Genomic DNA, 12,742 nt, shown 5'->3' on the forward strand with positions numbered 1-12,742 from the left:
ATTATTGTAAGGGATGATAAAAATATGGTCCTTTACTATGATCCGACATCCAAAACATACAATCAAAAACAATATTGAAGAATTATCGAAAAAAGGCGAGGCAAAATGAGCTGTGGTGTGTGTTTGTGACTTTACGGAGATTAAACCCACCATATACCCCTGATCTTGTCCTGTCCGACTATTTTTCGTTCGCAAAGCTGATGAACAACGAAGATGAAATTAAAAACGTGGTGTACGAACATTTCGATTCTAATGATTGTATTTTTATAGTGAAGCTTTAGACGTTTTGAGAAGTGTGTGGAAATAAATGGAAAATATATTGGAAAATAATCAGTTTTTCTATTTAGGATCTTTATTCTATGCCAAGTCTACGTAAGCACTACCTACACGTCTTTTTATGACAGATTACTAAGAAATCTTTTAGACCTATGCACCAACTGTCTTACGTTTGTAGACTTGGAGCTATTTCGAGCTATAACATAATGTAAACGTAAAGGATAAGAAGCATCCTGGTCGTAGAATACCAGAAAATGTTGAAAAAGTAAGGAAAACTGTGATCAAAAGTCCAGAATGTTTCGAGTTATACGTCAAACGAATCAATAATGGATTTGACGAAAAGAATGTCATTCCTATAAAATGCTCATTGTTCAACAACTGATTTAGCTTACTGGAAGTGATTTTGAGATGGAATCAAAACTGTTTTTCGAAAGCACAGTTAATGTTAATTCACCTAGATGCATACGTATGCTTGAAACCAGAAATAAGAAGATAACGGATCCCTTTGAAACGTGATTGGTTCCAACAGGACACCGAGTTTACCTTCTCGTCTCTGAAGACGAAATGCGTGTCGCAATTTCGATTTCTGTTATTATGAAAATATGATTTACAACTCCAATTTACATCACGAGCATAAATTATCATTAACGAGTCTATTAAACAGGTTTTTAATTAGATTTGATGGTGAATAAAGATGCCCGTACGAAGAGACGTATTAAAGGGCGCCGTTTGATCGAATTATGGTCAAATCATCCACACTTAGGTCAAATAATTTCAACGTGAACTTTATGCATCTATATTGTCGGCCGCATTCCATTAGTGTTTATCGGAGCTCTAAATTTCAAACTGGTGACAACTTCGGTAAGGTCAAAGGGAAAATGTAATTTGCATCTATTGAAGGATAGTTGGAAATATAGTACGTTCGCATATTCTTGTTGAATAATTTGAATGAAGCGTAGTTGTAGGAAATTTTTGTTCAATAAGCCAAAAATTATCATTCATCATTCAAAGTCATTAGAGATTATGTGATATTAAGTGTTTTGTAGACACATATTCCAGTTTTTCAGGTGTTAGTACCCAAATATATACACAATCCGCCATTATCGACCTTCAGGCGTCAGTCGGCGTTGTGCTACAGCCACGTAAACATGTCCGCCATTATTGATGCTCCCGCCAAGGGTGATTCGTTTTCTACAGCGATAGTGTTGCAGAAATCCATCGGAGAATGTTGTCGAAAGATGGTTGTAATGATGTGCATGATGAAGGGAGCCAAGGACGCGAATCTGTCGTTTCAGATGACCCGGTTCAACGAGTTGACAGAATGGTTAAAGGAAACCTCAGATTCACTATTACTGCTTTGTCTTGACTACGGAATTTCTAGATGTTTCAAGGTCTATTTGGTTGGTCTTTGAAGAGAGTATTAAAAAGCTTGTCCGCAGATAAGACAATTGGTGATTATGTCGACAGTAAATCTTTTGGTAATAAAATTATTGTTTTACATAAACTTGTCTTTTATTTATAGCCTATCGGAGGTTGAAAAAAAAACGACTCTAGTAGTTTTCTATACATTTTTTTTTATTTTTCTTCCTTCCCTTTTCAGATTAAAAAAAAATTAGAAAACGCGTGTCTAAATTTCAGATATAAAAGGGGGACCACTTTACTCTGAAAATAAAAAAAAAACAGTTTCACATTGTGCTAAATTTCTATTTAAAGAAAAAAGTTACCGAATGCGATTTCCTGGAAAACTACACATTTGATACGGAAACTAGAATGATTTTTGAATTTTTAGGAAACAAAAATAATATGATTTGATGAACAGAGTCAGCTCGACGATCTTTTTTCTCTGCTCTTAGCTGTCCAAGTTTCCAGTCAACTCTGGATCGTTTATATGTCGAAGTGATTTCTTCTGTATTGAGTCGAGCATCTTCAGGGTATGCTTCGGAGCTGAGTTCCAAATGAGCGAGTAATATTCCAAAAATGAACGAGTCTGGGTCTTGTAGAGGATTAGAAGCTATTGAGGAGTACATATTTTTTTTGGTTTAAAAGAGAGTTTCAAGTTTTTGTGGAGCTGAGCTTCAAGTTTTTGTGGAGCTGCCTTGACTGAATTTGCTACGTGACTATTCCAAGACATATTGCTGCCAACCTCAACACCCAACAAGCAAATTTGAGGTTATGGTGATATTTTATGACCAGACAGGACAAAATTTTTCGTCAAGCGGAGGTGTACATTGAAATTCTTCTTGGGACATTTATAAAATACAATTTTCAAAACTGATAAACATCAAATCAAATAAAAATTGAATGACATAATTTGTGACTAGTATAATAATGAACGTTTATTATTTTACTATTGAAGAAAAATACTTTTAACTTGTCACTTAAGCGCTCTATTGTCTGGTCTAATTACGTATATTTTCCTTTTTAATTAGTACAATGAAATTGAGAAAATTGGACTTGTTAAAATCAATAAATTTCGTCTTGACACGTTTACTACTTGTTGAAATTGTTAAACGTAAATACATTGCCCTAAATATTCAATTTTATTTACCCAATGAGAGTTTCACGTGACCTTTGGATCAATTTCAATTAACTAGCGAGATTTATTCGTCCTTGATAACGAAATTCCACCAGACCATAATATATTTACAAATTAACTTAGATGTTAGATGAAAACAAACAAAATATATGTTTATTTTCTCAATTATACGTTATACGCCTAAAATGGGCGAAATGTATTATAGAACTTGAACTTTTTCATATTTTTCATAACAGAACATCAATAATTGAATTTTGGAAGTTTTTTTTTAAACAAACATCTTGCTTGATATGAAACCACCAACTTATTGGTGGCGAAATAAACTAACAATTCCAATATTCCAGAATATTCACCAATATATATATAAAAGATGTAACATTTATACAGATCGTGATAAAAAAATGAAAATTTTCAAAGCAGCAATCACACGAGCTCGAACCAGTGCTACTATGAATCAAGCTTTCCAAGTTTGGTTAAAATCTATAACTCACTCCACCCCAAAAAGACGTGTTAACCACGGTTGGTTTCTCCATCAATTTCATTGATCCCAAGGCAAATCTCTTGGTTACCATATTCCAGTCTAGCTTTTATTATGTCCCATGAGTCTTCAAGCTCCTTCCACTATATCTTCCCCACATATTTCTTCTAATATTTTTTTATTTTATCCCCTCCTTAACTTATGATCTCCAATTCTTATAATTCTTTCGTTTTTTCTTTTTCTTCTTCCATTTTTATCATAGTTTGCAATTCTTTAATTCTTACATCCATATAAACATTATAATTCTATATATTTTGGATTTATGTTTCTAAATGTTCTCGATTTTAGGTCTTTTCTGTTTAAAAATTAGAGTTTTTTTAATAATTTTTCAAAGTTAGATAAAAATTAACGTTTCGACTTTACTTTAAGTCTCTATCAAAATATGATATTGACAATTTATGAAAATGACAATTTATATTGATCAATAGATCACCTACATCACGAATATCAAAATAAGAAAAAAATCAAACTAGAAAAAACTTTGTTTTAATTAGAAAATTTAATTTTTATTTAGTCCTTACATCTCAAATATATAGCAGTAATCCAATAAATTATTTGCAGTTTCTTTACAATTTACAAAATAGAGCTACAAATTTTATTCAAGTTATTTAGGTCTTTTTTATCATTTATAACTTTTTCGTTATGAATGTGAACCATTTCTAAAAATTCTCTTTTTCGTGTATTAGATTCCGTTTCAAAAATTTCTCAATTGAAATTACGATTTTTTGATATTTCATGGTTCGTTTTTTTTTATAGTATTGATGACCTCTTAGTCTATATTCTAAATATTGAGATGTCTGTCCTATGTAGACAATATCACAATTAATATAAGGCACTTTGGCACTTTTTGGTGTTTTAGATTTTAATTTAGTTATGAATGTGAACCATTTCTAAAAATTCTCTTTTTCGTGTATTAGATTCCGTTTCAAAAATTTTTCAATTCAAATTACGATTTTTTGATATTTCATGGTTCGTTTTTTATTTATAGTATTGATGACCTCTTAGTCTATATTCTAAATATTGAGATGTCTGCCCTATGTAGACAATATCACAATTAATATAAGGCACTTTGGCACTTTTTGGTGTTTTAGATTTTAATTTAGTTATGAATGTGAACCATTTCTAAAAATTCTCTTTTTCGTGTATTAGATTCCGTTTCAAAAATTTTTCAATTCAAATTACGATTTTTTGATATTTCATGGTTCGTTTTTTTTTATAGTATTGATGACCTCTTAGTCTATATTCTAAATATTGAGATGTCTGCCCTATGTAGACAATATCACAATTAATATAAGGCACTTTGGCACTTTTTGGTGTTTTAGATTTTAATTTAGTGAAATATTTTCAGGAAAGTACTTGTATGGCAAGGAAAAATATTTTATGTTTTGATGTTTCGTTTCTGTTTTGTTTTTTTTTTTTGGTTTCATTGAACAACTAGACCAGGCAAGTCAAAAAATTTGAAAGTTAATTTGGAGAACATAAATTACTACAGGATCGTGTAAACATAAATGATTTGTCATTAACGTATAATATATAATCAGGAAATTTCGATTACAGATATACATTTCGAGTTTTCTATTCACCATATAAATTTTAACACGAATGAATCAGACTTTCTATTAGATTGAATACGCTTTCTACTTCCACCGCGACACTGCTTAAAATATGAAAATACAATGTTTGCTTTTCGACTCTATGTGACTTGAACATGAAAAAAAACATTCGAATCTTCAGTCAGTCGTAGAATAAACAACACTTTAGTGACAGCAAGTCCTACATTTCATGTGAGACACAATTTGATATCCTTTGAGATCCGCTGAATTATGCATGAGACTTGGAAAAACGAAATGGAGACTCGCCATCGATTTCTAAAATGGAAGTTTATTTGCATATTGTCACATTATTCGTACTTTGAAATTTTATCTTCCACGCAGATAAATATAAATTAAGTGAGTAAACTTTTACTTCTCCACACCGTAAGTATTCTAGATTGTCTCTTGAAGTTCTGGAAGGGCAAAAATAGGTTAACGCAGATACAGGACGATGAACGGATCCGGGTCTGTAGATACATACAAAGAAAAATCCTATGAAATGATTTAATGGAAGAGACCGAAGCAGTCTCTGCTGATAACCACGTTATTACACTGCTTTTTGAAACAAAATTTATAGTACCAAAGTACTGAATAAAATTTGAAGCTTTGTCGACGACATTTAGGTTATAATCGTCAACAATTTGCAGGCTAGAGCAGCTGTCTTTCCTCTCTTAATAATGAGGCATACAGAAATCGGACAACGCTCTCGAAAAATCGGCAAAAGAAGAATGAAATCTGCCCGGGGTATGTGTGTGTGCAGGTATCCATGCGGAAGGTCTTGTGGGGTTCTGGAAATGGACAACGATCTAACACTCCGTCATTTTTGTGTGCGGAAGTACCTTAATGTTCATTTTGTTCAGACGAGGATTCGTTGAGCGTCCCGCACTGCAATTGAGGAAAAACTGCGAACAGCTCGACATTCTTCGCCTCTTCTTCGAGAAACGTTGCCGTAAATGCATTGATGAAGATGGGTATCAATTTGAACACTTACAAAAACCCTTTTTAGAATCCCTTTTCACTCATTTTGACGCTGAATTTATTATAATAATTAATAGCTGGAACTTCTGCGAAGGACCCCAACTCGCTAGTACAGATCATGTCCTAGTTGAGTACCAAGCACTTACTCAAAGTTTGTCTAGTGATTTTAGAAGGTTAAAACCAAGGTATCTAATTATTAGAGTACATAGAACTTTAATAGCTTTATCTGTAGACTATAATAAACTATGAACTATAATACGAAGGTTTATACATATTCCTCTGAGTATGACGTTGCATGTTTTTATTTAAATGACTTTATGTTTAATCCTCAAAATTCTTTGAAGTATTTTCTACTGACAAAATGTAGTTGCTATTTATTTAAGCATTATTCAGGAAATTCTAGCTGGAGAACTTACTATTGCGAATGAATTTGAATAAGTAACTTCGAAGCCCGACGTGGCTCGAGTTGATTACGCCTTGTTCCTATATCAACAAAGTAAATTATTCAAGACAAACTTAATCCTATTACGAACTAAGACCTTTCAACTTCACATTTCTTAATGATAATATCAACTTTGTCTTTCCAGCTTTCCATTTAACCAACAGCTTCAGGATGAAACGGGTCAATACTAAACAAAACCGCCATCATATCAATGAGAAAATAATATTAATCACGCGGTTTATATTATTGTTTATATATTAATGATTTTATAATGAAAACACTGTTTACACCACCACTACACTAATTCTGATTCGCGTTTCGATAACCAAGTTATCGTCTTCAGAGACCGAAGGTAAACTGTTCATTCTCTGAGGATGATAACTTGGTTATCGAAACGCGCGTCAAACAGTGTAATTGTGGATTATATTAAATCTTCAGGAAGAGAAAATTGTAATAAAAGAGGCCCCAAAAAACACGTGGAATCATTTTTAGAGGAGGTATTCTAAAATGTTGGAATAAAATATCAAAATAATAAACTTGCATCATTTTTTTTTTAAAGTATTTTTCAATCCAAATATAAATCTCATTCGAATTATCCGAAGGCGTAAAATCAAAAGCGTGTATGAAACGGTCCTGGAACTACAATGCGGAAAGCGCGCATTGTAGGGCGCCGCATCCACCCTGCTGCCACTTCATCTCCCGCTCTTGTTATGCTTTCCCTAGACTCAGCATCCCTTACAAATAACACCGTCGCCGACGGCCATGCAGACACACATAACTCCACGTCGTTTGTAACAACGTTGCCAAAAGTTTCACGAACCCCTACAGGCATAAAAGATATGAAACATTCCGTATCCGTAGATGTATTTCAAAGAGAAATTGGAAGTAAATAAGTTAATTATTATATCAAACAATGAGTTTCGTTATGATAAATAAACACAATCGATTAAAATCGATTATTTTCATAACCTTGTTATTTAGTCCAAATCATACGATGTTGTCGTCGCTTGTCATTAAACATATAATTTGCCTAAAAGATATTTCATCGATCATAAAAGTGGCAACATTGCTTACAAAATCAGCGCTAATGGAATCATTATTGGAAACTAACAAAAATACAAACAACGAGGCAAGAGAAATACCGAATAGTTTTATTTTAAAAATATAGGGGCACACCAAGCGTGAAATTTTCAAAAAATCGATTTTTTTTTCATATTTCCATACTTTTAAAAACAGCAGCATTTTCCGAAGTTGTTGGAGTGATTACTCGGAGACCAATGATCCGATCGCTATCAAATTTTTTTTGCATCTTCTCTATATAGTTCTTCATACGATGACCCTGCAGTTTTTTTGATCTGATCACAAATCGAATTTTGGCAAGCCAAAAACGACCAAAATTTTGGGTAAAATTTAATATTTTTTTTTTCAACATGCCGCCTTTTTGTCAATTTTTGATTTTTTTGTTCGCCCGTGGGTCATCGTACAGACAATATTATTTAGTTTAACGAGAATTATTTTCGTTAGGTTCTATCAACGGAGAAGGCTGCAATCACTCCAGCAGTGTAGGACCTTATTCTAAAAACTTATATACGTAAAAATTAATTTCCCTTTAATCTTTATATAACTTGGGATATCGTAGAATAAAAATTTTACTTGGGATACGAGTTTCAATCATAATTTCAAAGTTTTCGAATTTTCACAAGCTTTCTCAAGACTCTTGAAAGTTTTTAATGGCAAGAAAAGTAGTCAATGAATATCAAGAACACATTTTGAAGTTTATTATAATTGAAGTGGTTGGAATTTATTTTATTTCAGTAAAACTTCACGAAAATTTATCGAAAATAAGTTGAAGGAAACACACATCAATTTATGGTGACGAAAAAGTTTAAAATTCCGTCCAAATTTGGCGCAAAAGAAAGACCCGGTACACATATTAAATCCGTTATCTTCTAATGAGTCTAGAAATACTTAAACCACATGTTACTTCCTGTCACATTCAAATATATTTAGTCTGATATAATCATCTGTTACCACAGTTGCCACAATGTAGAGAAATTCCTGGTTTAATATTAACGCAATTTCGAATTTCGATTACGTGAATGTCAACAAACCGTCTCACCGCAATTATGGACATTAAATTAACATTTAATCGGGTATTTAACTGTCGCGTACACTCATGTGTATATTAGATGATATCAGGTATAACATTTGGCAAATAATAGGAAAAAAAACTAAAATTGGTGTATCAAATCTGATATCAACTGTGTTATATATAAATCAGTCGAGAAATCACACTTTCATTTTAGGTACAAAGATCTTTCCAACCATCGTTCGTTGTATAATCGATTTATCAAGTAGTGAAAGATAAGAAGGCAACCAAAATTTTTTTGAAAGACTATTTCGGTATAGATATATCAGTCATAACTTGTAATATATAAAAATTATATGAAAAAGAATATCCATCTCTTATTTATTTAAATTAGATATAAGTAACGCAGACGTACATTCATTAGACAATATCGGACATAAACAGCACCAAATACGAACAAGGCATCACAATCATTCACACTGAATCGAAATCTACATGCTTGGTTGTTGAAAGCAAAAAATAAGATTCAAATTATCAAGTTTTGTTTCTCCTAAATAATTTCAGTGTGGATGAACCATCAATTCGATGTTTTGACTATCCGAAAACGTTTTTGTTTGAACTGATGTTGTAGAGCTCGCATTGTCGGGGTGGAGAACGATTCGTCTTCTGCGATTAGCTTCCCTGATTTTTTCGAACACTTCTGGCAAACAAACGCCGATGTACCATTCATAATTGAGCGTTCTAAGTGGCTCTAAAGGAAAGTTAGCGACATAGAACCATGGTTCGTTGCCTGTCACGATCTTGTAAACGTCTTTGGAAGCATCGCGATTGAATTTGACACATGACGTTCTTGCACTGTCAGTTCTCAGTAAAAATGTCAAACTTCAATATGTCATTGTTAGATTTGACATATTCACATCATTGTTGCCATATATCAAAATTTAAGTAGCAACCCTCGTAGAGAACGTGTGAAAAGTTTATTGAAGTACAGGCAATAAGGAATATAGTTGATGAATGATTCCAGATTGTCCACCCAAAATTCTATCGTTATAAATATTTGACGAGTTTTGGGAATGTAATGGAAATGTAACAATATGAAATTATGAGAAGTTGATCAAGTTATGGAACATTGATTTTGAGATTCACATGTTTAAACTAGACAGTGGATACAAATAGATTAAATTTTTGATTCAATATAAAAAAATCGATGATTTTTCATAGTAGATATTCAAAAGTATCAAAAACTTTAGGTAATTTTAGACTTTCGCAGTCCCCTTGTTTTTTGGGCTCTAAAAAATCGAAAAATCATCCGATTTCGATGAATTTTTTTTTAAATCTTCGACGGATTTACGAAAAAAATTACGGGAATAAAAAAATGAAAACTTATATAGGTTTCAGGGCTTAAAAGTTCATGAAAATGCACTCATTCACGTATAATTGTTGATAACTTTTTTCCAAGTAACCAAATGAAATTGTTATATTTTTTTTCATAATCTCCAATAAAAAACGAACAAATTAGTGAAAAAATGTTTTTACAATTAAAAATAATAAGAATTTCTCTTAAAATTGACCTTTTCTCACATATAATCATTTGTACCTTTTTTATTAAGTAATCATTAAAGTTATATGAACAAAAACATTCTTAAAATCACTTATTATAATCAAGTATACAATATTAAAAGTTAATTTTGGAAAATTGAAAATTCTCAACATTAAAAAATCCAAGTATCTTACTAAGGTTGACTTTTGAAGATAAAAAATGAATTAACAAACAATTTTTAATTTTTTTTTCCAAAATGTTCGTTTTTTTTGTGTAGATTAACAAAAAAAATATATGAACTGCGTTTGATGCAATGTAAAAAAGTTATAAACGATTATATTGGAAGAAGTGCATTTGTGATCATATTTAAAGACATAAAACTGTGTTAAATCTCCAGGTGAGATGATTCCCATATTTTTTTTCATAAATCCGCCGTAAAACCAAAGATTTAAAAAAAAAAATTCATCGAAATCGGATGATTTATCGTTTTTCTAGAGCCAAAAAACGAGGGGACCGCGAAAGTATAAAATTACCAAACTTTAAACTGTTTATTGAAAATTTTTGTTCATCACTGTAATATTTATTATACCTCTCACCTTATAAACTCTATATTTCAATAACCATTGTGAGAAATAAATACACACAGTTTAATACATTCAAATTTATTCTAACCAGCAACTTATTTGTATTGTAAACTGATAACCTAATGATCTAGTTCTTTTATCAACCATACAAATCAACTAACACTTATTTCCAATATTAATAAAAAAGTCATTTTATAATCCTAGTCTTATTCATAAATAAAAGTGTAGTCGTTATATCCTAGTATTATAGTATAGTAGTCATTAACTGGTCATTATATGAGCCCATTGTTTATTCAGACCGCTTCTAACCCTCGGATGCCGCCCGTGCACCAAATAAATTTGAAATATTTGGGCTGCACCTGTTGCAGCCTTGATTCAGAAACAAACTAAATCGAACTTCAATAACCTCTCTTATCTCAAAATTATTAAAGAAAACACATATTTGGCTAACAAGAAAAACAATTAGTTTTTATTGACAATAGATATTCAAACAACCTGTTCGATAAAAAAGGAAAAATGTTTTGTTTTTACTGTGCTAAATTTAAACTAATGAATAATTGTCACAAAAATGTTTATTTTTAGTCCTCATTGGCTATGGGAAATATCGGTATTATGTGATAAGGAATAGCTAATAGAAACTATAAAAAATCTAAAACGACAGATACTTTTATCTTTGTATAATTGTACTGATACGATCGGTTAAAAAGTAGTATAGATATTCTGGTGTATAATTCTGTAAACATTTAAATAGACGCAGCCAAATCAGGAATGTAGCACGGCATGGCAGTAGGCTGAAACTACGAACCGGGGAGTCGATTTATGTTGATAATTAAATAACTTCTAGGACTTGGAAGATTCTGATAAAATCACGGCACAATATAAACACTAAACACCTCAGAACTGTCACAATATTTTCTCGAAATCGATAGCCATGGCGCCTAGAAAATCAATCCTGCACATGAAATGCGCGTACAGAGAATAAATCCCAAATAAAATATAATCACATCACTGACCTTGTATCATACGTTGCGTGGTCGATTGCTTCTGGTTATTCGAAGACATTGCTTGACTTAATTTTATACACTTTAAACTATAAACATCGGTTTTTCGTCGCACAATTATACACTCACCGTTCACAAGCTATATTCTACTCAAGATGGAGCGACGAGCGCTCAACCCAGCCAGAGCTATCAGCTGTGCGCAACTTCTCTGCGTCGGATCATTGCTGCAGGAAGTTCATCAAACACAACTCAGGAATACGACTGTCAGTGATATCTCGCGGCGAATAGATAAAGAATCATCTTATTGCTCATAGTCAAGGTAACTAAGATTTTCGGAAGGTATCACGTTCTAAATCCGAGATATAGATGGTAGTGATGATATTTTTACGTACGCCATTATCCTATTGTATAAAACTATGAGAATGATATAATACCTCAACTTAGCTCGAAATAAATTGCACTATTTTGTTAATTTTTTTATTTTTAATAAAAATTGAAATACACACACAGTAAAGGGCGCAAAGGAATTCAATTATAACCTTATAAAATAGTATTTGAAGAAATCAAATAGGTAAAAATGATTATTCAGTAAGTAATCTATTCCTACTCAATAAAGTAATCAACTGCGTTTATAAGAATATAATAAATTAATTAAATTTAGTTATCAAGTTTGATATAATGATTTTCATCAATAACATTTATTGACGTCTACCAACTGGGAAAATTTATATCTAATTATTTGCGTGTAATTATTCATCGGGTCCACAATGTTTTTAAGAAGTTTTTGTCTCTTTGGCTGTCTTAGGCAAGTGAAAGAAGCTCCAATAATAAAATTACTTGAGATATAAAATAACACAAGAATGTAGAATTTTATCCAATCCGAATTTGATTACGCCGAAATTATTATTGAATTTACTTCTCAGGAAACAAAAGTTTTTTAAACACTTGATACTTAATCAAGAATGTGGCCCTAATACTTTTTTCGTATGTAGATAGCACTGGATCGTGCCAAAAGGCATATACAGGGTGCATTCATTAAATATAGGCTAAAAAAATAAAGCCATAAGGTATTATTGAAATAAAAGATATGATGATTTTTTGAAATAACATCATCTAAATAACGATTCTCTCGAAGACGGAGCTCCTTTAAACGCTAACGCAGATTT

The 12,742-nt window shown here is 31.8% G+C and overlaps 1 protein-coding gene across 1 annotated transcript in view; it reads right to left on the minus strand.

Moving 5' to 3' along the window:
* LOC130900250 (uncharacterized) overlaps positions 1–11,786 on the minus strand; it is a 136,170-nt gene extending 124,384 nt beyond the window's left edge. The window contains exon 1 of the mRNA XM_057810755.1: positions 11,589–11,786. Within this exon, the coding sequence (XP_057666738.1) occupies positions 11,589–11,637 (49 nt within the window). The 5' untranslated portion in view covers positions 11,638–11,786. The remainder of the gene's footprint in view (positions 1–11,588) is intronic.
* Positions 11,787–12,742: the final 956 nt, after the last annotated feature.

This window comes from Diorhabda carinulata, chromosome 12 (assembly GCF_026250575.1).
Source record: "Diorhabda carinulata isolate Delta chromosome 12, icDioCari1.1, whole genome shotgun sequence".
In the NCBI taxonomy this organism is placed as follows: domain Eukaryota; kingdom Metazoa; phylum Arthropoda; class Insecta; order Coleoptera; family Chrysomelidae; genus Diorhabda; species Diorhabda carinulata.